General features: G+C 38.2%; 2 protein-coding genes across 6 annotated transcripts in view; both read right to left on the bottom strand.

Moving 5' to 3' along the window:
- Nucleotides 1-2,629: 2,629 nt before the first annotated feature.
- Nucleotides 2,630-26,844, bottom strand: part of LOC108024967 (uncharacterized) — a 54,078-nt gene continuing 29,863 nt past the window's right edge. For 2 of the 5 annotated variants that reach the window (XM_050889514.1, XM_017095206.3), the window contains 11 exons: nt 24,650-24,749; nt 11,616-11,726; nt 10,409-11,213; nt 9,455-9,545; nt 8,381-9,387; nt 7,004-7,180; nt 6,749-6,941; nt 5,249-5,513; nt 5,010-5,187; nt 4,036-4,047; nt 2,630-3,973 (listed from right to left, as the gene is read on the bottom strand). In XM_050889514.1, coding sequence (XP_050745471.1) covers nt 2,818-3,973; nt 4,036-4,047; nt 5,010-5,187; nt 5,249-5,513; nt 6,749-6,941; nt 7,004-7,180; nt 8,381-9,387; nt 9,455-9,545; nt 10,409-11,213; nt 11,616-11,726; nt 24,650-24,749 — 4,095 coding nt within the window. In that variant the 3' untranslated portion in view covers nt 2,630-2,817. Of the gene's footprint in view, nt 3,974-4,035; nt 4,048-5,009; nt 5,188-5,248; nt 5,514-6,748; nt 6,942-7,003; nt 7,181-8,380; nt 9,388-9,454; nt 9,546-10,408; nt 11,214-11,615; nt 11,727-24,649; nt 24,750-26,844 lie in introns of those variants that run through there. The other 3 variants (XM_017095209.3, XM_050889515.1, XM_017095210.3) reach the window with 3 other exon arrangements.
- LOC108024969 (uncharacterized) lies at nt 14,551-16,361 on the bottom strand. The gene has a single exon (XM_017095212.3). It carries the CDS (start codon nt 16,242-16,244, stop codon nt 14,640-14,642), a length of 1,605 nt encoding a protein of 534 aa, XP_016950701.1. The 5' UTR covers nt 16,245-16,361; the 3' UTR covers nt 14,551-14,639.

Below are 26,844 nucleotides of genomic sequence, written 5' to 3' on the forward strand. Positions count from 1 at the left end.
AGCCCACACCAGTGATACAAAATGTTGTCTGGACTGCTGTCCGAATACTCAGATCATTTATGTAGTACAATGTAGACATTTTTATTACGATAAAGGTTTAGATATTATGGAAGCAATTGTATGGAAATTTTATGACGCCTTTGGAAACAAAACTTTACAAATGATTTGTAACCAGAATAAATTAATTAATTAATTCGTGGGAAGCGCTTCCGATTCTATAAAGTATATATATTCCAGCCCAAGATCATTAGCCGCGTCGATCTAGCCATGTAGAAGGCTGAAATATCGGAAGCTGTAACAGATATAAAGTTGGGCTAAAACGGATTTTAGGAGATCTTAGCCAGCAAAAGTTATTTTTAGCGCAATTCACGCACATTCTACCTTTCGCATAAGTCTTTCTGGCGACCACATTTTTATTGATTATGTAAGAGTAAATGAGATTTTTACCCGTTTTCTAATGATTTTTTAACGAAAGAAAATTTTTTTATGAAGATGATCGTATTTCTTATGAAGCACATTTAAAATGAAAAAAATGCATCTAGTTAAGCCGAAATTTATATACTATACGCACGCAACTAATATCAATTATGGGCATTAATTTATTTATAATACACTCCTAAAATAATGTATTCTATCCTTTGCAAAGGTACTGTTGTTCTTTTATCTTGACATTTGGATATTTCACTTAAAAAATAACATTTTTAGAAAAAAACGTGTTAGCACTTTATTTCGTCCATACTCTAGATAAAATAAGGGCCCAAACTTGGAAAACTATACCTTAAATCGATTGTAGGCTTACTTATGCTGAAAGCGCTTTTGTTTCTTTATGTAAGTTCATAAAAATTCGCTTTTCCAAGAGGATAACTTTGCGAAATAAAAGGGAAATTTTGTAGAACATAAAATTAATCCCGCTGAAATAGATGCACTGGCAGGAGAACATGACATGGTCGACAGTCCAGAAATACTCAATTAAAGAATGTGTATTACGAGGTAAAAATCATTTGGACCCGAGGGTCTCGGGGCAAAGAACCTAAAAGTTTCGATAATTTTAATATGACTAAGCATGTATATAACTAAGCATTTCCATTTCATTGCAACATTCATTTACAACTTTTTTGAAATCTGGGTCATTCGACTGAAATAGGGCTGTCAGTGTATTACGTTTTCATTGTTTTCGCGATTAAATACAGTTACGTTTTTAAATATATGGCATATTAAACACAGTTTATGGTGTCATAAATAAAAAATGTACGTAATCCGCGTTGATTAGAGATAAATGTGTTGATCAACGGGTTTCCTGATTTCTTTGGCATAGCGCTCATTCTGGCAATGGACAAAGGAGAGCATCTTGGCTATCTTGGACCAATCTTCAACTAAATTGTACTTTCTTTGCAGTTGGGACCAAACTGCTGCGCATCGAGGTACTTCGCTTTCCAGATCACAACATTTTTAAATCATTACTACTTATTTTCATACTTGACACTTTGGCGGGTGAGAAAAATCGTTTTGAAAATGTAATTCATTACAAACGTTTTTTTGGCAAGACGCAAACTGTCTTTAACTGACGCTCTTACGTAAAATGAGTCATAATTTTTGAGGATCAAGGGGATCATCCCGTGCTAAAGCCGTGTATAAAACTGTGTTTCTAAGAATTTTTTCAACGAGCGTTTAAAATATACTACTTGAAATTGTTAGCATGTATTTGGGGTATGTCTATAATGATTTTTTTTTGTAAAAAAAATTCTAGAAGTTGGAGCACAATGAAGTAGGGGATAAACAATTTATACGCTGGTCTGAACTACAGTAGTAAAGATTTGAAAAATGTTAAATATTAAAGTTGTTACAAGAATTTAAATTGATGACTCTAATAAACTGTTCCTTTTGCTTTTTTTTGTTGTGTACAAAACAAAACTATGTAATTTTACTACCGGCCATAACCACACATGTGCTGAACATGCCCTATACATTTTTAGATTTCTTGAAAGCCAGATGAAAAAGAGGTTTTGAGAAAAACGAGTTAAAAAGTTGAAGTATTAATTACGCCATCGTACGGAGACATTCCTTTTCAGGTCTATAACATTCTAACGGCATCGAACATTAAAAAAACCTTAAAACCACATGTTCTACAAGAGTTTTAAGTATGATTTATGCGGCATCAACACGGGATGACCTCCTTAAAGTAATATGTCAAATCATAGCAACCTATTTTTTAATATTAAAAACGGTTAGAAATTCCGAAATAACGTTAATTTTTTTTTAACAAATTAAGAAAACTATGATTAAACCACTGACCACAGAACAACTTGTTGAATTTGTTCACTTATACCATTTAACTTAATTGTGCAAAAGTATTGGGATATCTTTTGCCTATGTCGACAACTTTTTCCCCTGAATTTTACAACACTTCTCAAAATGGTGCTTAGCATTTTCTTGGATGCTGTGCATTAAATTTGCACATTTATAATGCCAATGTGTACATTAGTAAACCAACCGTGGTTAAAAACCAACATAAAATCTGGTTTTTCCAAGATAAACTTAGCTCTTTTGTCAAGAGACTGCTGTTTTATGTTACATCAAAAGGGACTTTTCCTAGAAAAATTACCCAACAACCAAGGGAAATTTGATTACGTCAAATGAAACCACCAAATATTATTGAATTAATTTCCGACTGAAAACTGGGACAGGCCTGAATATATAAATAACACATTGCCCATAAATATGTCAATGGAACACTCACACACACGCTCATCAGAACAGAATTTGGATGAGACCTAAAGCTTTGATCGACTTCCTTTCTTGGAAGCCTTAGATTGTGCCCTATCTGCTCAGCAGTTGATCCACATTGAGTGTTAGCTCTGGGCCTGGATGGGTGCCATTATTGTTGTTGGCCGCAGCTTGGGACTGGAAGTCACTGTTGTTCGCACTATTGTTGCAGTGGGCATACATCCCATTCAACGTCCTGGAAGGGGCCGGCGACGTGGGGGCAGAGATCTGGGGAGGACTCATGGGCGGCAGCGGCGGCGACTGCGCCTCCAGGGTCGAAGGCGGACTGCGGTTGAGGTTGCTGTCCAGGCTGCTGTGATGCTGCGAGGAGGCCGGCGACAGAGGGATTTCCTCAATCTTCTCCAGATCCTGGGTGATCGAGGCGGAGTTCTGCTTATGAGCCCGCGTCAACGTTCCTTTGGGACTTCGAGAGGTGTCGTGCAACAAAGGTATGTCCAACATGGAGCTCTTTACCACCCCACCACCAACCCCCACTAAGGCCGCGTAGGTGGAGGCTTGCAGGGAGTGCTGGTGGTGCTGCTGCTCTCCCTTCGAGTGCTGGTCGTCTCGATCCAAGCTGAACTGGCGACGCAGCAGACGACTGGAGCCGGGCTTGCTGTCGAACCGCGCGGCTCCTCCCCCACAGCCACTGCCAGTACCGACCATCGATGGGCCGGTGCCGCCCGCCCCCTGCCCGCTTCCCCCGCCCCCCGCACTACCGTATAGGTATTTCCCATCGTAGAACTGTGTAAGATTGCTCTCGCTGGGACTAAGGCATTTGTAATGGTTGTAGGGCGAACTGAGGTCCATCATCTCTTCTATCTTTTTGTAAAGGCGGGAACTGGATCCTCCAGCGGAATTGGGCAGCCGATTGAAGCTGTTTGGGTTGAGCAGATTGTCTGGCGTTAGTTCGGAGAGCTTGCGCGACTGTGGACTCGTACTGTTGGGCGTCACTTTCCCCGGAAACTCCGGACAGAGGGTTGCATTTGGGCTAATTGTGTTGGTGGAATTGGAGTCCAGGGAATACGAGTTGGGAAGATTGGCCCCGGAACCTAGGTCGGCGTTGGTGGGTGGGGTTATCTCGACCTTCACCTCTACGGACTCCCCGGCCAAGGAGGAACTCTGTGAAGATGAAGGATTCGTGCTCGTCCGAGATTTGTTGGCCTGGGCCTTCAAGGTTATTGAGTTGCGGATCAGGGATTCGTCCAAGCTGTTGAAAAATATTAAAGTTTGATTACTAATAAAGCTAAATTAAAAGCAGCTTTAACATACCCGTGAGACTCCCTAAACAAATTTGAGATATGCATGTGTTGAGAGTTAAACATTTGATTAGTTCATTTATAAGGACCTTTAAAGTATTTAATTTTAAAAAAAAATTGATTCCCTTAAATATTTTGGAAATATTTTTTAATTTGGCACAAAACTGAAGCTGGATCTAGTACCGAGATGATTAATTGATGAATTCCTTGCCCAAAACAACTTATTCATATTCTTTCTTTGTATGGTACAAAATTTACGCCCAAACAAAAGAAAACGGTAAACGGTTACTCTGCTAAAAGGAGTACGAGAGGGATGGAGAAGACGATATCTGTTTCTTTTCAGTGGCACACCTACGGCGCCACCTAGCGCATCCTTGCGTCACTAGCAACACTAAGCTTATAGTGCCGCCGCTAGCCGCTTGATGGCGTTGCACGGCGATGCATGTGGTGTGCACCCTAAATTGACCTTGCTAAACATGAAGTAAATTCTGAAAAAGTAAGTAAGAGGTTTCTGTAACGTCTTGGACCCCATAAAGTATTTATATTCTAATCACTATCAGACGAAACATCTAGTTATGTCTGTCCGTCCGTCTTTCCGACTGTCCGCGTGAGCGCTGCGATCTCGGATGGTCTAAGACCTAGAGGGTTCAGATTTCACATTTCAGATTTATATATACTCGTAAGCGTTAGAGTTTTTTTCTCATTCAGGTAACATTTTTTTTAGCGCTCAAAATGTTTGGTTGGCGTCGTATGTGTACGTAACAAACTAGCGCTTCCTAAGAAGCTGAGGCATCTAAATCCGAGATCGCAATTCTTTTATACTACACATCGCCAGATCGTTTCGACTAGTGATGATGATTCCCCGAGTACGATGGTAATATTTCCCGAGTACAATATACCCTTTTATCTACGAGAAACGGGTATAATCATGAATGCTTTTAGGTGTTACAAAAACCATACGAATACTATATGCATTATCATGCTTACCCAATAGGTGGTGGTACCGGCAGCGGCTTATCGAATCCCTTTTTTCCCAGTAGCCAAAAGGTGTTCATCATGCCCTTGCCCTTAATGTCGATGAGGCCCCTTGGTTCAATGGCATAGCCACCGCGGTTCTCAAGACGATCCCTAGTCTCCTGGGACATATGGATGCGCCATGAGGATCCTAAGATATAGATTTTATTCTAATAAAATGTGACTTTTAAGAAAATTGCATCTGCCATTACCGGTTGACTCCATTCGGGATGCCGTGTTAACTGTGTCCCCGAATAAACAGTACCTGGGCATCGTGAGACCAACGACTCCGGCACAACAGGGTCCCGTATGGAGGCCTATCCTCAGTTGGAGTGGAACTCCCGGCAGATGTTTCACATTAAAGCGACCACTCTGGTGCAGCAAGTCCAGGGCCATGGTAGCTATCTGCTCGGCATGATCGGGTATTTTTACCGGAAGCCCGCTCACTACCATATAAGCATCACCTATTGTCTCAACCTAAAAAAAAATAAAGTTAAAAATTAGTTAAAAAATAAGAAATATTTATTTTCAATTTATTTTATTAGGGAATGTTTGCAAGCGCATAGCACAACACGCAACCAAGCGTCGATTCCCTTTTTGCTCATAAAATTTTAATGGATGGTAAAATTCAAAAAATATTGTGGCATGGGTGTTGATAATCAAAAACAAAGTCCCAGTTTCAGTATTTAGGCGTTAGACAAACTTTAGAACTTTGGACATTCGTGGGCGTTACAGTATGCGTGCCACTCCACTGAAAAATACATTTTCGCTGTTTGGTATTGTAACGTATCTTTTCTGGCTTCCGAGATCTTATAGTTCATACGGCCCATGTATAGTTCGACTGGTGCAGTGATCCTGGTCAAGAATACATATTGCATAGGCCGAAAACGCTTCTCGCTATCTGTTACGTACTTTGCGATGAATCAGATTGCGATATACCAGTTCCTTAGCTGAAGGGCCCGGAAGGAAGTCGGAGATATGCAAGCAACAAAGCTACTGTTCCCAGTTTTTCACACCCCGTAACATAGGCATTAAGATTTTTCGGAAAGTATGTAACAGATAGAAGGAAACCCCATGAAGTATATGTATTCTGTATCAGGATCTCTAGCCGAGTCTATCTAGCCATGTCCGTCTATCCATTAGACCTATTAATCTCTGAGATATCGGACCTATAAGAGCTAGAGGATTCCTGGTCTTCCTCCGTAGCTTCTGCAGTGAGCCACGCCCACTCTAGCGTCATTCATATTTGTCAATGCATTTTCCACTGATAGCGAACAAATTGTTTTCAAATCATAAAAAATGTTCATGTTTTTTTCTCTATTTTTTGAGAGTATAAACGCTGAGATCTTGGAAACTATAATGGCTAGAAAGTTCGGATTAGGCATGCAGACTCTATAGATTCATTCGCAGGCTCCCACGCCCACCCTAACGCCCAGAGCTCTTACATCATTAAAAATCTTGAAAGTCTAAACGGAACTTTAATAAGCTAATGGAGGAATCGCTGTCTTGAGAATAGTCTCATTGCTGCCAGTAAAATGGTTTATCTAAATTAAGGGGAGATATTATAGTTACAAACTAGAACATAAATCACCTTTATTGGTTAAACGTAACTCAAAATATAATTAAAAAAATTAAAAAAAAGTCTTAAAAAATATGTTGTTTTGTATTGTAATTTTTGCAATTATGTTACGTTATTGAAAGCGAACAATTACCTTATAAACATTATAGGCATTGATCGTAGCATCGAAGATCGTGTAGAGATCGTTGAGCAAATCTACAACCTGTACAGGACTGCAATGTGCGGCGATTGTTGTAAAACCAACGATGTCGCTAAAGTATATGGTCACGTCGGAAAATTCTTCCGGGTCGACTGCCAAGCCCATCTTTAATTTCTCAGCAACCGAGCTGCACGGAACATTTTAATAGATATTTTTATACTGATAAATTGCACAATGGCTGGATCTTACCTTGGCAACATGCGATTCAGCAGCTGCTCAGTCTTCTTTCGTTCCACGTCCAGTTGTTCGGTGCGTTCCCGAATCAACTCCTCCAGATTGTTTGAGTATTTCTCGAGCATTTGAAACATTGTGTCAACAAAGTTTACCTTCCGACCATGGTTCAACATCTTAAAGCGCTCGTAAACGCTTTGGGGCGAGAATCAAATATAATAATAAAAATGTATTGGCAAATTGAATGCAAAATATATTTCCCGATTTCTCAATTTTCACCCAAATAATCAAAACAATCATAAGTCGAGTGCTAAATCGAGACTACCAAAAAGTTAGTGGGAGCGAATGGAGATGTAGATTTGTAGCCTTTATCCCAATGCTACAAGTTATAACTCATCTTTAATACACACACAATAAGCTATTATAATATTGTTATCGATAAAAGTGGAACACAACTTTTTTATGTGTGAATACATGTTATGATAATGATTATTTAAAAACTTTTCCCGGAAGAAAAATTGATTTAACTCTTGAACTTTTTCGAGCAATAATTTTTTACAACTTTCAACGTGGTTTATCACGAAAAGAGTGCATTGATGAATCTTTTTTTTGGGGATGAAGCACCATCATATAGTACTGCAAACGATCATAAGGCTTAAGTCTGTCCACATAACAATTTGTTGAATTCGCGTCTAGGTATCCATTTCTCCTTTTCTCCCATTTGCTGAGTAAGGATATCTAATGGCCGAAGAACTCGATTAAAGGGTTCTTCCCTGCTTGATTAAATAGTTTTTATTACCAAGTAACGTATTAGTTGTCGATTTAAACGAAAAAAACATTAGTTTCACAACGCTGCCTAAAAGTATAGGCAGTAAATTTAAAGGACAAGCGTAAAGCTGTATCCGCCCTAGCAGTGCGAAGCTACAATTAATTTTTTGTAATTTATTAGAAGGGATTACATTAGGGGGATTATCTTTTATTTTAAAAAAAGATTTACTGTTTTTAAATGCAACTAGTAGAAGTAAGTTCCAGTTCATCTTTTAGAGCGTTGTCATAAGTTCGTCACCATACCCTACAACTTTTGAAAGCGTATAAAAAATAAAGTTATTTGCCCAGAGCTTTAGGATGTAATACCATTATAAATTTACCATGAAATTTTTACAGAAATATTTTCAATATATATATGTAAGCAACTTTCTGCTATTGAACTTTTTAAAAAGGTTTTTTGTAGAAGAGTGAGTTTAAAAAAACACACATTCATCAATATGTCGTATAAAATCTTTATAAAATTTCGAAATCTACTATCGGCATAACCCACCCTCCCTCAAATTTTCCGTGACGATATTTTACACTATTCTTTGAGTTCTATAACTTCAAACAAGGCCTATTACTTACGAGTTGAAATCGGGACGCATGTCGGGCTGCTCGGCCCAGCACTGGCGCATAATATTTATTGCCTCCGGCGGAGCTGCCCCCTTGGAGACAGAAGGCCGAATTAAAGGAGGAGGTTTCTTGATTTTGGCTATTATTTCTTCCGGAGCCAGGGAGAGCATACAGTAGGGTTCTCCCCTCACTACCACCTCCTGCATGATAATTCCGAAAGAGTAGACGTCTCCGAGTTGGGTCCCCAACTGAATACGTCCGTGCTGATGGTGGTGGTGGTGATGCTGCTGGAAGTGCTTCATGCTCCGAAGGAGTTCGGGAGCTGTCCACAACAGTTCTTTGGCGCTCCTGGGCCTTGGGGGCAGTCCCTGCGATTCGTAAAAAGAGTTCAAGCCGTAGTCGGTGATCTTCAAGACCCATCTTGCGTCCACGACACAGTTCCTAGAGGTCAAAGCACCATGAACCCTCAAAGGAGACGTGTGTAGGTATCGCATGCCCCTCACCAGGTCAGTGAGTAAGCTCAACCGGAATGACCAGTCCAGTTTGATCTCGTCCATGATAAGCACATCCTGCAGCGATCCCCTTGAGCAGTAATCGAAAACCATGGCTGTGCGATTGGGATCTGACAGCCATCCAATTAATGGGTTGATATTTTCATGCCTAAGGCCATGGGCCATCACGAGTAGATCCATTGCTTTGGTGCGCAACTCCGAGGAACTGTTTATATGAACTTCCTTGAGCTGCACGAGATCACCATTATATCGAGCTCTCATGTCCAGATGGGCGGGATTGTGCCTGGCCAAACTGCCCGTGGCGGAGGATGCGCTTTTCCCATTCGCTGCGGCTGCGATGGCTCCAGCTGAACTTCCCGGAGCAGCTGCACCCGGTATTACGAATCCTAAATTTTTTAGGGATCCAATGGAGCCTTTGAGGAGATCCGGTTTATCTACTTCAGGCCCACCAAACTCCTGCAGCTGCTGCAGCCAACAACAAAGCATGGCCTCTATGCCCTCATCGACCTAAAATCCGAGGGAATATGTTGTTGATAAAGTGAATGGAGGATGTCGAATAGGCTTGTGTGCTTACCCTTCGAGAATCCACCGGAAAAACGAAGTCGCTGGCGGAAAGCACTATCTTGTTGGGTCCTTTGGAGAGACGCTTACGTAAAAAGTAATTCCTGTACGAGATAAAATAATATGGAATTAACAGCTTGTTGAACATTTTTCAATCTAACATTATTTAATGCATAGCTGAACTGTTGAAAGTTCAGAATTAATTGTTTCCTATACATTTAAAAAGAGCTTTGACTTGTTTTCAACTTTTGTAATATTAATAAGGTAATATAATAACTAAACAGGGTAAACTGTTTATACGAAAGTTCTGAAACGCTTCCTACTCTTACAAACTTTCCGACGAATCTGGGGACAAAGGGTATAGTAATAGAGCAATAGATGTTAACTTCTACTCTTAATAGTATCATTCTTTTAATATTTCATAATTTCAAGTAAAACTTAAAAGAATCGAACGACTTTGTAGCCGTAGCCATTGGACCGATCTGCTAATTTATGTCAAAAATATATCAAAGGAAAACATCTCCTAACGGGGTAAAAATCTGGAGATGATTGCATCTTCAACAAGGGCCCTAAATAACGGTTTTGGACAAACTTAATAATCAAATACTTATTGTCAATTCCATTCTACTGTGCAAGCTCTACAATTGAAAAATGTCCAGCTTATCAGCAGTTCCTTGTTATAAGATTTCGAGAATAAAAGGTATCGGCGCGGCAAGCGCCACTGAAACGCTTCTTCAAGCATTCACGCGGTGACACGCTGTGTCAGTGTGCGGGTACTTTAAACCTTGGCCACCGGCCGAAACAGATCACATTTTTTACAATTTTACATGCGCTTATAAAACGAGCAACGGGTATAAATATATAAACAGTTTTGTTTTGTTGTTTCGTCGATGTTTTTCTAGGAATAGTTGCTAATTCTGAGGTTGTCCCGTCCGAAGGCTGTATACTTAATTGTCTATCTACTTACCTCATAGCAATCCCTGCAGCCACAATACCCGCCACAATAACGACAAGTAGGAACACACAGATCGCCGCGATGGTCCAGCAGATGGCGCCACACTGCCACAAAAGGACGCTGCTGACCAGCAGCCACTCGTCGTATCCTGGTTGTACGGAGTGGGTAATGTAGGAGTCACTCGCTCCGCCCCCTGGCCCACGCTTACGACTCCCCCTTTCTCTCTCCAGGATGAGCAGAGGTCGCCACTTGTATGCGGTTGTATTGACATCCCAAACGATGTCCAGCACCACGAAATCGTATTTGGGACTCGCATCCAGTGTATTCGATTGGGTGGCAGTATCTACAACCGTATCATAGAGTGGAAGGAGGTTGCGATACGGGTACAGTTTTTCCAGGCTGGCATTGCGATGGCCACTGGGCGGTGGTGCCGTGATGTTTCGATTTTCAACATTTCCGAGGGGCGGGCGAAAACTCTGCATTGTTGCCATCAGCCCGGCCGCATTCAGAAAGTGTCGATGTCTATCGCTTAGCAGAGTCAGCACCAACAGATTGCTGCGGACCATTCCGGCCGAATAGGACGAGTTGCCTCCGAAGCTGCCCTTTCCTGACCCACTGATCCGTGCCAAACATTTGTAGAACCCATGCTGGATGTCCAACGAGCTGGCCGCCATGTCGATAAGCAGAATTTTGGTGTTCTGTCTGGAGGGCCCCGAATCCACCGCATCCTTCTGGGCCTGCTTCGCCCACGCCACCTCAATGCTGGTAAGCATACGTATGGCACTCGCATCGTTCAGCGGGGCAGTGATAATGATGGCTGAAAGCGAACCAAAGTGCAATAAGCATTTGTCGCAGGGAGGTGTCAAAACTTCGGAAACCCGAAATTTAGACACCTTTTCAGGTTTAGTTATTTCCAAAGTTAAGGTCAAACGACTTAGCATTTTTTTATAAATCAAACAGATTTTTTGTACATTTTCGATTAGTGTGAAACATTGGTTTACAAATAGTTTCTATTCAACAAATAAGTAAACACTTGTATCAGGATTAAGGATGAAGACAGCTTAATTAAAAAAACAAAAATTGAAGTCAATTGGACTACAGGAGCTGAAGAATGGATGTATCAAAAGTTTAAAAAAATGCTACATAAAATTGTAATTTTAAAAATGTCTGCTTTTGGCTCACGGCAGAATTACCAGGGACCAACCAAAGCAATACTCACCTTTGCCCGGGTTATCCTTTGAATGCAGGTCACGTATTGTCCTGCGAATCTCAATGCGATACGGTACATGCAAGTTGGCAGCTAATGCCAGTCCTAGGCCCCAGTTGTCGTCTGCAAAATACATAGAGGGGAAGGGTGTGGGGTGAATAAGGCGTTGGATGTCGAAATTAAATTGCGTTTTTGTGGTGCTTAATGATCACGGGTCATGTGTGTCCTGGACGTTGCCTAATCCACCCCCCTTTAGCACCCACATGAACTGCTGGGTTTATAATGAGTCATTTCAATCGAGTTTTGCGGTTCGGTCCAACCGATACAAATAAAGTAAGAGAAAACGCAACAGTCGATGCCTTCGACCAATAAATATCCGGTCTTAGCTGAGTAAGAAGTCAATAGATATTGAGATATTCAGCTAAGCAACTGTTCACAATTGCACACTTGCATGAAGATAGATATTCGTAATCAAAACAAAATTGCACGCCTTGTTTATACATTTGTATCCTGAATACCTATTCCTTGATATAAAAAGTTGGCCACGCTCACTTGACGTCCACGAACCGCCAAAAGCTGTGGAGTTTTTCATTCTGAACACATTTTATCGGGGTTTTCCCAAAGTGAAGTAACAAAATTTTCCATCCGAGCTACCTAATACAAATCTCTCCAATACCTTTAAACTAAAAATGGATTTTTACAAAAAAACAATGAAAAGGGAGAAACATTTTCATTTGGAAAATTCCCCTAAATCTTGTTTTTTTCCTAAAACCAAAAACAAAAACCATGGAATTTTGACAATTCACGTTAGCAAGGGGGATAGTAATTCAATATATGTTTTGACCGCTATATGGCGGTCTGTAGCTTTAGTAGTTAGTTTGTTGGTTTACAAATTACGGGCGTACAAAAACTGTTTCCTGCCTAACAATCTGAATTTTTTGTAAAAATTGTAGAGCTAATAGTGCTCGAATAAAGCTGATTAACATTACCTAAAATTTCTAGGACCCTAACACAACGTTTTGGGACATACTGTCAAATAAAAAAACAAAATACAATTTTCACTTGAAAAGACCTCCAACTTTTTTTTTTTTGCTACAACTTTTAAATGGAGCGTCGTATTTTTTAGTATTTCATTTATAGTTTACATTCATACATACATTTAAGTATACATTCTAGATCTTGTATTCGTTTAATTTTAAATAAATAAATAAAAAATAAATAATTTTTAGTCATAACATTTCAATAAGAACTAATTTATGTTAAATTGCGTTCGTCACAATTTTTATCTTCCTTAAAGTTGTTGGGATTTGATATCAAATTGGTATTTTTTACTTTTTAACTACTACTCTTGGGAATATCATTCTTTTATTATTTCAGAATTTTGAATAAAAAGTAAAACAAATCAAATCAAATCGAATCGACTACATCCTATAGCTGACATAGGAACGATTTGATAATTTGTTTCAAAATAATAAAAATACCGTTAAGTTTAGTTTTAGGCAACCAAAGACGATAGTAAATTGAAATGAGAAGGAATCCTACCATTTCTATAGTTCGTTTCAAGTTTTCTAAAAATCGGAAAGCTCTCGGCCTATAATGCTTGCACGGGAACGACCTGAAAGGGTATAGAATTGGTTGCTGAAGTTTTTGTAAAATAAATTTTTAAATTACCTCATAAGAATTTTTTCTTTTTAAATTACTGTTCCAATCAAATTTAAGAAAATAGTCAAAAAAGGTTATCAAAATAAACTTTTTGTCATAACTCAACATCTATTATAATCAGACAATTTTACTATATTTAGAAAATGTAATTATCTTTCCAGAGATTTATAGCACGTCTCTATAGGATAACCTTTTTGGAAACTATTAGCCTTTCAAAACTGACATTTGTTTTGATTTTCCGCTAAGCTAGCGGGTTTTTCCAGAAGTCACAGAACAAAAGTTTTCTATCTCGAGATACTTTATACACCCATATTTGAGGACCCCCAAAAGGACCCATTTTTACTTTCGGAATAAGAAAATATTCTTTTTGGAATTACTTTTAAACGGGACATCGGATTTTAACAAATGAGTTATCGACGCGTATTCTCGGATAGAATAAAACTAGGTGAAAAGCCGGCGGCATGTATCGCCACCAGCAGCTCCAATATTCTAAATTTTCACTTTTTCACTCTCACAAACTAAACTTTCTAAATCGTTGGTATGCAATCTTCTTCTACTTGGACCATATGTATAGTAGTGTACGTGTACTGCCGTACTGATATTAAAGATTATTAAGATGACAAATAATTTCATATTAGTATACCAGAGGGTCTAATAAAAAATATATATTTCTTTAAATTTTAATGCGACATAAAAACTTCTTCTCTTTGCAATATTACTCATTAAATAATTCAGAATTTAGGAAAAAAATCTTAATATTTTTTTTTGCTTTTTTTTTAAATCGCAAAGCTTTTACGGGGACTACCTGGTAGGGTATAGAAATCGGCTTGTCAAAGATAGCTTCCTTTCTCTTTTCTCATTTAGTTAATGTTCCACAGTTTTTTGATAGTTTTGGAGCTTTTGTTGCTCAATATCTCCCGAGCGTTAACTTTAATGTAGATCTAAAGCTTAGAAATGCCAAGGGAATTATAGTTTTAAATTTAAAAAGAAGACGTGCTTAGCATATTGATTTTTCCCTTTAATGACAGTACAATTATTTGTTTCGAAACTAAAGCCTTAATACACCAAGTCCCTAGAACTGAAAGGGTTTCATTCAAGCCTACAAAGGGACAAACATTTCCATTTTTGAAAGTCCTCCAAAATATGTTCTAAATGGGCTAAGAAAACTCAGTTCAGTACTTGTAAGTTCAAATTATGTGTGTGTACTATATGTATGTAGCCGAAACAAAAGGGTAGGAAAAGTTGGTTCGATTGGTTTCGTTTTTCGATACCACAAAATGTGTGCTAGTTTAGAATGATAGAAGTGTTCCCTTTAATAGCTTCAAGTTCTTAGCTTCTAACCAAATTAGAATTTACTTTAAAAATACTTTTGCTCTAATAAAATTTGCAACGGCAGTTACGGAATCCAGGTTTTTGTGGTTCCTGGGCCGGCTCAATCGCACTCCGCTTCACTGGGACCTTGGGTCCCTCAGGGGGCACATCCAGTGTACCGACTTCAGTCATGAATCCGCAGTACTTTCGGGCTTCCCTGGGACAAGGGCACTTGTCCACACTGGCATCGGCAACTCTGACATTGTACTCCTGCTCCGTGGTCGGCGGTCTGAGTATGTACTTAGTAGGATTGCAGGCCATAACCCTCCAGTTGGGATGCGGAGCCAAGTAATCAATGCCCTTTTCCAGAATCTCTTTAGCAAATCTTTTGCAAGCAATTGGATTGTCAACAGCGGCCATCAGGCGACTGTCAAATCGTTTCTCTTCCTCCGCCTGGATGCGCTTCATCTCTTTGATTTGTGCATCCAAATCCGCCTTGTATCGGATCTGGCGGCACACAATCATTTGATGAGTGACTTCCGGATGAACAAATCGGTTCTCCATCATTTTGTTCTCCCGAAGTTCAGCATCAGACCGGATTCTGCGTTCGTAGTCCTCGCAGACCTGCTTCCGGAGGGCGTCGTAGCACTTCTCCGCAGCCTCCCGTTTCACCCGTACCCTTTCGGTGATGTTGACCTTTGTGCACATGTCTAGCTGGTAGAGATCGGCGGTGCGCTCGTCCATCATTTTCTCGATTCCAAGTTCAAGCGACTGCATGCGTCGGAGGTAGGCCAGGTATTCCAAGGTAGCACGGTTGAGGTCCTTCTTAGACTGAGCAATCCTGGCACGAGCCTCCGCTTCTAGACGCTCCGTTTCCCGGCAAAAGGCCAGGTGATCAGCCTTGTCCGCCTCCCACTCCGCCAGACGGGCGCACCTCTTTCGCTCGATCTCCTTGAGCAGGTCGGCCTGGTAGGCGAGCTGATCCACGGGAGCGGGTTGGTGTTCCTTTTCGAACTCCTCCAGGCGGATCTCCTCCAGCAGGGCGTTTAGAACCCGCTCTTCCTCGTCCCTCTCCGCCTCTGCTTTCTTGCGTTTCTCCTCGTTCTCAGCCACTTGGATGGCCAGGACATGATTAACGTGTTCCTGCATTTGATGGCGCCGCAGATTCTCCTCCGCCTGGTTACAGTCAAACTGGGCCCATCGGCGGCGATTTAGCTCTAGCCAATACTGATCCTGCTGGCACTCACGATGCTTCTTCCGCTGGTTATCCAAAATTTGCTCCTCTTGGACTATCTTTGTCTCCACGAGATCTTGCTGCCGCAGGGCCTCCCGAATCTCATAACAATCGAGCATGACTTGCTGGATGTGTTTTTCCTCCAGAAACTTCTTTTGTTGCTTGGCCACTTGCTCCTTGATGGCGTGCAGGTGCTCCTTCCGTTCCTTGATATCCTGGTCGATTCGGGTCTTCACCGTGTTTGAGAACTCCTCTTCGTAGCGCTTGTCCTCCTCATCCAGCATTTTTTTTAGCCTTCGGCTGCGTTCCTGAAGCTCGGCTGCGGCCACCTGTTTTGCTTTGGTCACCAAGAGGCCGATCTGCGTATGCAGACTTTTTCGATCCGTCCGCGTGATAAAGTTGAAGTGGTCGGCCCCGCGTCCGGAGTTCTGCATCTCGGTTACCGAAATAATCAAACGAAAATATATTGACAGGGAATATTGTAAAAATGCTCTAGTAATTTCCAAGGTGTATGTAGTATCTGCCCCGATGTTTTGAAGACGGAAGATTCAAATCAATCTGACTACCGATTCTTGTTTTAACAAATTATGTGTATGTATGACAACAAAAACGGGCTAATGATGCATTACCCTTTAGTACACAAAGACAAAATCATTGTCTAGTTAACCTACAAAAAACGACCAAAAACTAAATGTAAAATAAACTATTTTATAGTAAAAATGGCCCGAATCGATCAAAAAAACATATATTCTTGATTAAAATCACTTCCAAATCGATCTAGCAATGTCCGTATGTCCCTGTTCATGAAAAAAAAAACAATTTTAACTGAAATTTTTAACGCACTTTATTTTATAGCTCCAATATGAATATAGGGATTAGGATTTAAGATGAGAAAATGAATTGTAACAGAGGAAGAATAATTTTATAAAACGAAAGAAAGTGTTGCCCACTCCACGAAATGCTGAGAAATTCAGCTTCAAGGTTATTAAGCAGAAAACCTAAGTCTGTAACTATCCTGTATATTAAAGAAATGGTGCAGTTTTTTCGGTACTGTATGTAGTGTAAAAACATAATTTACATTTGTAAAATTTGTGATACCTTTCAAAGCGTATCACCTGGCCTTATCAAAGGGCCGGTGCGTGTCGCGGAGTTCCTTCCCTAAGTTCATGTTTGCCCAAGTTCAAAATTGTGCAATTACGCAACGCAGCAGAAACTGGAAGGACGAAGATGGAAACGGAGGCTTGGAGGCCTGCGATGCCTCAGCTGGAGGCTTAGCTAAGTACACGCGTCTCACGATTTTCTTTTTCTTTCTATTCCGACAGTGCCGCATTCAAGTTTAAATTGTGTGGTAAAATGTTCTGCGAATTTTCGTACACGCAGAACTATAGTGATATAGTCGCCCGATTTTGATAAAATTGCATTCAAAATTCAGAACTAATTAAAAAATATTATTTCCAAGCTTAGAAGGCTATATGTTAAAGAACACCAAAGATAACAATTTTTTTATAATTTTCGACTAATTTTCCGATTGTTTCTATGGCAGCTATATGATAGTCGTACGATTTTGATAAAAATTTAATTTGAAATTCTAAACCAATTAAAAAAATGTTATTTCCAAGGGCAAAAGGTTATATGTTAAAAAACACCGAATATATAATTCATTTTTAAATTTTTTCTCCGATAGTTCCTATGGGAGAAACGGACGGACAGGTGGACAGAAGGCCAGGCGGATAGATCGACTCGTCTAGTGACGCTGATCAAGAATTTATATACTTTATGGGGTCGGAAACGTCTTCTTCACTGCGTTGCAAACTTCTGACTGAAATCATTCTACCCCCTGCAAGGGTATAATAATGAAATAATTATTAGAAAACAATAACAATCACGTTGTTACTAACATTAATGATTTTTTATAAATGCAGGGGTAAACAAACGTCGAAGATTTCTTTCTTTTTTGTTTTACTTTAATTGCAAACTCCTGCGAGGTTATTTAATTAATCTTAATACACACACGCTCCCATCGGGGAATGACTATGGAAAAAGCGCATATTTAACGCCAACTGACTGCTGCATTTATACATGTATTTCTACCAGGCACTCTCATACGAACCCAGATGAGTACTCTTCTAGCCCATATTTGCATTTGCTTTTTGCATTTGTGCTTTTTCATTTTATGCATCTTAATATTCATGCGCTTGACTCAAAATTTAAATAGCTGTGTGCTCACTCGTAGATGCTGCTGTATGTGGAGTGCACATTGTGCACCCAAAAAATCCTTTGAAATTCTGTCAATCTAATAAGTTGGGATACAATTTTTAGGATCAATTTCATTCTAAATATGTGTCAACGGAATTCTACATACTATGGAAAATGTTATTTGGCACGAAATAGTGGCATTGTTTGGTTAGGTTTCGCTATCGAACATGCAATATTTTTCTAACGTGTTGGGAATCATGGTTGTTATGTTGTTCGATAGACTATATGTTGATGTTTGTTTTAGATGGAAAAGGTTTCGGGTTCAAGTAAGCAGCAAAGCGGAGTACACTTTAGCATTTAAAAAAAATAATTTTTAAATTTTTCCAATCAATTGTAATAACACAGTTGAATTTAAATTTATATTCCAAGTATTTTTAAAGTTACGAAAAACAGCGAGAAAGCTTAGGGCAGGTTAACAAACGGCCCCAAAACTTTGACGTGAGATTTCTCGGTTTTTCATTTTTACAATTTTACCTAATTGGTGGGAATGATAGGGAAAAAAGTTAATGTCCAATCCGATCGAGACACCCTTTATTGTATTTGAAAAAAAATGATCTTCTAGTTGAACCAAAAAAATGTTTAGACGAATGATTAACCCGATTTTTTAACAATCTAAAGTAAATTAAAGTGATTCAAAAAAGTTTTGAAGTGGTCACTTTTTTTTTATTTTTTAAACGTTTAACCAAAAGCTTTACTATTACAAATATATAATTTTTTGGTTTTGCTTGCTTCGGATGGTTATTGCGAGCTAAATCTTTCCTGCCGAACGACATATGTACCCTTGAGGCGCCTCAGCGAAACGCTTAACCAGACTGTTGAAATAAAAATCCCTTTTTTTAAGATTTTAACTCTGGCTCCCCCCTAAGGGGTCGAAAAGTCTCCTTCCCTACGTTGCCAACTTGTGGCTGAAATCTTTATAAATTCTCTAAGGGCTGATGGCTGACCTGTGCAATGCGCCAACTGAAGGAAGTATGACAAAGCCTCATTTACATGGAGCTTAATAATAAGATCCGGTCGAAAATTGGGCACGAGCGCCAAAGAGTCAAACTTCCCTCCTACATTCTCAAACAACTCGTTATGTCTTCTTCGCTTTAGCTACTTGATCATTTAACACATCTCAGGACATGGTTTACTCCAAAGCGCTAGAAACAGGTCTACCAAATAGCCCCATTCAACTTTCAATTAAACGATTACATACAGTGGTTTGTAGCTTATTTCGTGCAGTTAGCTTTAAGAAGTTTAAATCTTTATTGCTGCTTAACTAAGAAAGATACCAGAACAATTTAAATGTAGTATTTTAATAGGGCGTTTTAACATGTTCATTGAACGAAAGCGATTTACTTAATCATAAAAACAACCCAGTTATTTTATAAAAACAAAAAGTGTGTTTTAAGTAAAAAAATTGAACATTCAGCCTTAAAAATCGCAAGTTTTTTTTTATTATTTGATAATTTAAAATACTTAATACTTATTTAATGAGTTTACGAGCTTGGTCATACTAATATTAAGAGATACAGGGGAATTACCGAAATGGCACCGCGCACAACTATTGAGCAGCGAGAACTTGTGCTTAAACACTTTAAAAGTGGATAAGTCATTGCAGAAATCGTATCCCTAAGCCGCAGAACAGTACAAGGCATCATCCAAAGGTTTGTTCGAGAGGACCGCAAGACCGAAAAGCTCCAAATGAAATTTTCAACGACCTAGAAGAGTTCCGTATTGTCCGGAAAATTAAGGATAACCCCAAGCTATCGACTCCAAAAATAGCTGCAGAGGATGAAAGTACTACATGATCGAGTAGCGGAAGAAGCCATTTATGAGTAAGAAAAATATAGCTGCTCGGCTAAAGTTTACAAAGACGCACATATTTTTAGCGTGTCAATCTTTACAATTTCCTTCAGATGGACGAAAATTTGTGTGGCGGCGTTTTTGGTCGGAGTTGGCGGGGGTCACGACATGGTTTGGGCCTGAATGGAATCTTAGATGGCATAATGTACCTCAACATTTTATTAAATAACCTACTGCGTACTGTTGAAAAAATGGCATACGCAATCCTTTTCGATTTTACCAGGGTTATTTGAAACTGCTCTTATGTGATCGAAAAATTATCGGATGCATTGGAAATCGCTATAAGGAAAAGAAAAATTTCGAACAAAAACGATCTGAAAACAGTTCTTTTGGAATACTTGAAAAAAAATTCCAGCGGAAACCACTTAAAAGTTAGTTTCCTCTATGAGAAAACGTCAAAGCTTTCCTGAACCAGGAAGAAAAACATACAAAATATTAGCTGTTAAATTACAAATAATAAGTTAAGTAGAATCTACTGCACGAAATAAGCTACGGTGTGGAAAAGGCTATAACTTTTGTTTTTTAAATAATTGTTTTTTATATTATAACGAATAGAACTTTTGTAGGTAACTGCACGAAATAAGCTGCGAGCAACTGTATTTTACTGTACTGATTCCCTCGATGGGAAAGCCAAAGTCCTGAATTACCCAAGCACTATGGCACAAATGCAAAAAAAAAGAAAATAATTTCGCGGACAGCTTACTTTTTACATTTTTAATTTTTCTTAAACCTTTTTATACCCTTGCAGAGCGTATAATGATTTCAGTCAGAAGTTTGCAACGCAGTGAAGGAGACGTTTCCGACCCCATAAAGTATATAAATTCTTGATCAGCGTCACAAGTCGAGTCGATCTGTCCGTCCGTCTGTCCGTCCGTTTCTACGCAAACTAGTCTCTCAGTTTTAAAGCCATCGGGCTGAAACTTTTCCAAAAGTCTTCTTTCTATTGCAGGTAGTATATAAGTCGGAACCAGCCGGATCGGACAACTATATCTTATAGATCTTACGTGTTTTTTTTACATATACCTTTCTAAGCTTGGATATATCATTTTTAAATTAGTTTTGAATTTCAAATTAAATTTTATCAAAATCGGACGACCGTATCATATAGCTCCCATAGGAACAATCGGAAAATTTGTGGTAAGATAATATTGAAAAATTATACCTTCGGTGTTTTTTAACTTATAATCTCCTACGCTTGGAAATAACATTTTTTATTTGGTTTTGAATTTTGAATTAAATTTAATCGAAATCGGACAACTATATCATATAGCTGCCAAAGGAACGATCGGAAAATTAGTAGGAAAACATGAAATAAAAATTATATCTCTTGTGTTTTTAAACATATAACCTTATAAGCTTGAAAATAACATTTTTTAATTACTTCTGAATTTCGAATTAAATTTTATTAACATCGGACGACTATATCATATAGCTGTCATAGGAACGATCGGATAATTGTTGGGAAATAATGTGAAACAAATTATAGCTTTGGGGCTTTTTGACATATTATCTTATTAATATTGGGAATATACATTTTTATATTTTTAAAAATTTCAAATTCAATTTAATAAATTTATTGATTATTTTTTATAACTGCAATGCTTGCCGAAGTTAATTTTCTTTCTTGTTATATTTAAAATTTGATACAGTCAATCAAAATGCAATTACATTTAAAAAAATGCTTTTATTCGTATACACAATTTACATAATACAATCTTTCAGCAGAAAACTTGCTCAGCATGATCCATTGATTGACTTTTTTGTGTTGTTGCTTCGTCAGTTTGTTGCGCAAAAAGTACAAAGATTACAGTAGGACATGATTGAATTGCATGGTTCCTTCAGTTTTTAGACATAGTCAAAGTGAAAGTCAATTCCATCAAAGCAAATGCTGGCCAATGGAAACCAAGCATAAGGCACAAGCTGTTAATAAGGGTAAAATAAAACATAAGCAAAGGCGAATGTAGATCCTAGTAATGTCGTCATAAGACCAAAGATTCAAGGCGTTGCCCAAATAGTTTTATTTAAATTTATTGCGTTTTAATAGGCATAGACGTTGCATGTTTCCTAATTATTGTTAGAGTCCTAGTAGAATGTTAAGAATAACTGAGCAAGGGCAGTTGTATTTTCAATTAAAATATATTTAGTTGAATGCAAAACTATTTTTATGCACAACATTTTATGATTGAACTATTGTAGGTTTATAGTTCAATAGTCACAGCAATTAAGTGCAAATTTTTTTCCTCAAAACTGGGTTAAGGATAGTTAAACACGTATTTTGACATTTTGCCACATATCTCGAGCGCTGTGCAATTGACAACAAGGTATTACCATTACTTTAAAGTTTTTTACAACCCTTAAGCCATTCTTCGTTAAAAAGTTAATAACTTTTAGAATATCTTTACATATATCGTATTTCTTAACGTAAAATCTTCCTAACAAAAGTATGCAGTAACAATAATAGCTTCACAAAGGATATCCACTGCTTTGACTATAATTCCCAACTGAGTCAAACGCCTCTTTCACCAAGGCTCCGAAGCTAAACGCAGAGAACAAAATATTTTGCTCAAAACATATATTTTCTAAAGTCTTCAAAATACTTCAACACTAGCTGAAAGTATGTGTGCAGAAATATGAAAAAAAGTTTAAAAATAAGAAAGGAAGTTAACTATGGCAAGCCGAAGTTTGAATACCCTTGCAGGTTTAAGAAATAATTAACGTTAGTGACACCATGTGCAATTTTGAAGGATTGTTTCAGTGATATCAACAAAAAAAATTATTTCATTTTTCTCTGACCGTTTCTTTGGCAGCTATATGTTAGAGTCGTCCTATTTTAATTAATTTTAATTCGAAAATTTTAAAAATATAAAGAATTGTATTCCCAATATTATAGAATATTATGTCAAAAAACACCGTAGCTATAATTTGTTTCATATTATTTTCCAACCCATTTCCATTTTCTGATCTTTCCTATGACAGCTAGATGATATAGTCTTCCGATTTTGATATAATTAAATTAGAATTTAGAACTAATTAAAAATAGTTATTTCCAAGCGTATAAGGTTATATATTAAAAAAACACAAAAGATTTAATTTTTTTAAATTTTTTTTCCTCGATAGTTTTGGCAAGTTTCAGCCCGATAGCTTTAAAATGGAGAGACTAGTTTGCGTGAAAACGGACGGACAGACGGACATGGCTAGATCAACTCCTCTGGTGATGCTGATCAAGAGTATATATACTTCATGGGGTCGGAAACGACTCCTTTACTGCGTTGAAAACTTCTTACTGAAATCATTATACCCTCTGCAAGAGTATAAATATATGATGAGTACCGTTGAAAATTCGATGGTTGGTGACCGTTTAACCGTTTAATATTGGTAAATTTTCTTGTGTGCAGTATTTTACTCCAATATTTACACACAAGTGTAACACACTAAGCGTTTTTGTAATTGCAAACTACTTTTTATGGATACTGGTGTTGGAACTGTGTTCAGCACTTTTACTTTTACTTCTACGCACTTACATTTAAATGAGTACTAGCTAAGCTAGAAAACCCTAAATCACCGATATTAAATTTGGGAAAATAGCCCTTTTTAATATCAATTTTATTTATGTATAATAACAACCTTAATAATAAACCTTAACGGTGTTAAAAACTACATTTTCAAAAGTTTCCGCTAAGACCAAATAGTTTTCTATCAGATTATTCAGTGCTGGATTAACTTGAAATTGGTTGTCGGCGGCTCCCAACTGAAATTTGTTAAACTAATAGGGCAACGTGCGAGATATTTTCCCCGACGTCACTGGCTGGGAGTTTTCCTGTCTGGCGTCGGTCACCTAATTAGGTTTCAAATGCAGTGTCAACTTAGCGGTGTCCTGTTCCTTTCCCCGCCTTTCATATTATTCCCACATCGCGCTGTCTTCCTGTGCCTGTCAGCGTTTGTGCAAACACTCGGCAAGCAGACCCACTCTGCGTTAATCATTATAATGTCACCACTAATTGCATTGCGTATACGCACACGTGTATTTAGAGTGGCCCACACCAAGCTACACGCTCTCACCCTTCGCCCACGTTCTTCTTCTCATTACCTTATGATTTCGGATGACCCCATATTTGCTTAAAATGGGCGTGGGGGAGGAATACCCACCTGACGCCCAACCATTGCTGTCTGAACTCTGTGCCAAATGTGTTTACTTAACACTTAGCCAACCATCTATTGCATCTGACGCAGAAAACAGTGTACTTGTATAAATTCAGCTAAAACAAGGAAGAACGCTATAGTCGAGTGCCTTGTCTATCAGATACCCGTTACTTAGCTTAAAGGAGCAAAAGGGAAATGGAGATATATAAGCAGCAATGCGATATTGTAGAGCGCCACCTACCCGTTATTTCAGTATATGTTTTGTGGGCAGCAGACAGATTTAAGCGTTTGAGCCGTTTGTGGGAAAAATAAATTTCAGTTAAATTTTGTTTTCTATCATAAAGCCGTAGGCGTTTTACAATCTCTCATTGCTGCTTTTACATCTCCATCTCCCTTATTCTACAAACTAAAGATTTGCTAAGACTAGAGCAAAAGTTATAGTTGGACTAAAAGAAAAATGTTGCTTTAACTTGTTAACTGGTGATAACCACTTATTTAAATTTAGAGTAAAGACCGTTTAAAAGTATAGAAAGTGTGATTATAATTGTTCGGAAAAAATCGAAAAAGGAGTAAGGTAAAAGTGGTATTAACTTACCGCCGACATAAATATCAACCTGCGACCAGTTCAACTTAGTGGAAATGCTTTGCACGGCCAGGGAAATTGATTCTAGTGATGGGAGAAAATTGCTGGAGATCTGTAAATACGAGATAAGTTCAATGTTTAATATCTATTGTTATACATTTCCGAAGTTTCTTGCTGTGATATGGTAAAAATGAACAACCGAGAGCTTCCGACCCCTAGCATAAATTTTGTTTACAAAAAAAAGTTGTTTGCAAAAAAAGTTTTGCCGTTGTACATCTATTTATTACAGATTTACATTTTCAAATCATTTTTTAACTGTGGTCTGCAAATTAAAATCAAAACAGGGACCTAAGTGCTCAGCTACCTTGCGTGAGGAGTGAGGAGACAAAAAGGAGAAAGTCTACTTGGCAGTTAACAATGAAAAACTGAGTTTATATTCCATCTTGAGAATTTAGGTGAGGAGACTTAAACGACATTTCGAAGGCAAACTCAAGACAACAAAAGGAAGTTAACTTCGGCAAGCCGAACTTTGTATACCCTTAAAGTTAAAATAAATAATCAACGTTAGTAACACCATGTTACATTTTTAAGGATAGTTGCTAGCTTCCGTAAAATAAAAAAAAAAATGTTTAAATTATTTTCTGACCGTTTCTTTGACAGCTATATGTGAGTTGTCCGATTTTTATTAAATTTAATTCAAAATTCCTAAACATATAAAAATGTTATTCCCAAGAATATAAAATTAGTTAAAAAACTCCGAAACTATAATTTTTTAATAATATTTTCCCATCAATTTTCCGATTGTTCCTATGCAGCTATATGATAAAATTCTGATCAAATTATATTTAAAGCTCGAAACTAATTAAAAATGTTATTTCCAAGCGTTGGAGGTTTTATGTTAAAAAACATCAAAGTTATAATTTTTTTACGTGTTTATACCCTTGCAGGGGGTATAATGATTTCAGTCAAAAGTTTACCACGCAGTGAAGGAGAAGGGTCGACTGTGTCTGACACGGTCAAAACTTTGAATAAAATGTGTTCTTTAGCAGGTCGTGAGACTGCTAATTCCGCTTTGGTATAGCTGGGCTTCCTTGGATTCCTTAGCCGCTAAGTGTCGATATTGTTTATATTAAGCTTTTGAGCAATCTATCCATGAACGAATGGCGTCTTAATTTAGATGTTCTTCCCATTGTGACCATGTTCTGGGTTCTACTCATGTTACAGGAATTAATTTGGCTTTAATTTTATTAATTTCGAACGACCTTTCAATGTATTTAAGTAGGTAGGATATACGGGTTCTGGAACACTTTTTTTCCGGATTCTGGAACATGTTGTATAACATTCTCCGCAGTGAAATACTTTGTAGAAACATCTACTGGCAAATATTTTTTCCAGAACTTTCCCTGCACCCCAACCCAGCAGAAAGAGGCAGCTATCGCAAAAAAGAAACTGTCAGATCTCATGTTTTGTTTTTCTAAAATTGATATACATTCTGAACGTGCAGCACAAGAGCAAATCATATGTAGCTCGCCCTATAAACGTTATAGTTGGACAATATAAGCAACGGAATGAGCCGTCTATTCGCCACCTATAAGGAGTGTGAAGTCGCTACCATTCAACAAACCAATCCCGATAAGAAATGCTTCAGTTCAGCACCGTTGTCTTAGACAACGAATTAAAACGTTCTGGCAGGAACGTTGTTGTCCTACAAGAACGTTTTAATTCGTTGTCTAAGACAGCGGTGGAGCACGTTTCGCAGGGTAACTTCAAATTCTATAACAAAGAACTGATGGCAATAATTTTAGCCTCAAATTTTATCAAGACTAATAAAACGAAAAACAATATACTAGTATAAACAAACGAAATGGGTGTGATTATTTGTAAATTTTGTGGAAACACTTTCCAGTATATAGCTTCCTTAAGACGTTTATGCCTTTAACAATAGCTAATCCACCAATAGCAAGAACACAAGTACCCCAAGTGCAGTCGAAATCGGGTTCAACGCCAGGAATCCACCTATATTTGGTAATGGTATCACCCTCGGGATATTTGGGGTATTTCGTCGTTGACCTCAATGAAAGTTTAATGGTATTAATTGTTGTGACATCTGAATTTATCGATACTTTTTCTCGTTTGACTCATGCTTGCGAATGTTTTTTTTTGCTTGTGGCCGTCGACTCTGTTTTTTTATTGACAACTCATTTTCT

Source organism: Drosophila biarmipes, chromosome 3R (assembly GCF_025231255.1).
Source record: "Drosophila biarmipes strain raj3 chromosome 3R, RU_DBia_V1.1, whole genome shotgun sequence".
In the NCBI taxonomy this organism is placed as follows: domain Eukaryota; kingdom Metazoa; phylum Arthropoda; class Insecta; order Diptera; family Drosophilidae; genus Drosophila; species Drosophila biarmipes.

Bases quoted from the DNA above. Each gene is read 5' to 3' on its own strand.
- LOC108024969 (XM_017095212.3), bottom strand. From the start codon at position 16,244: ATGCAGAACTCCGGACGCGGGGCCGACCACTTCAACTTTATCACGCGG.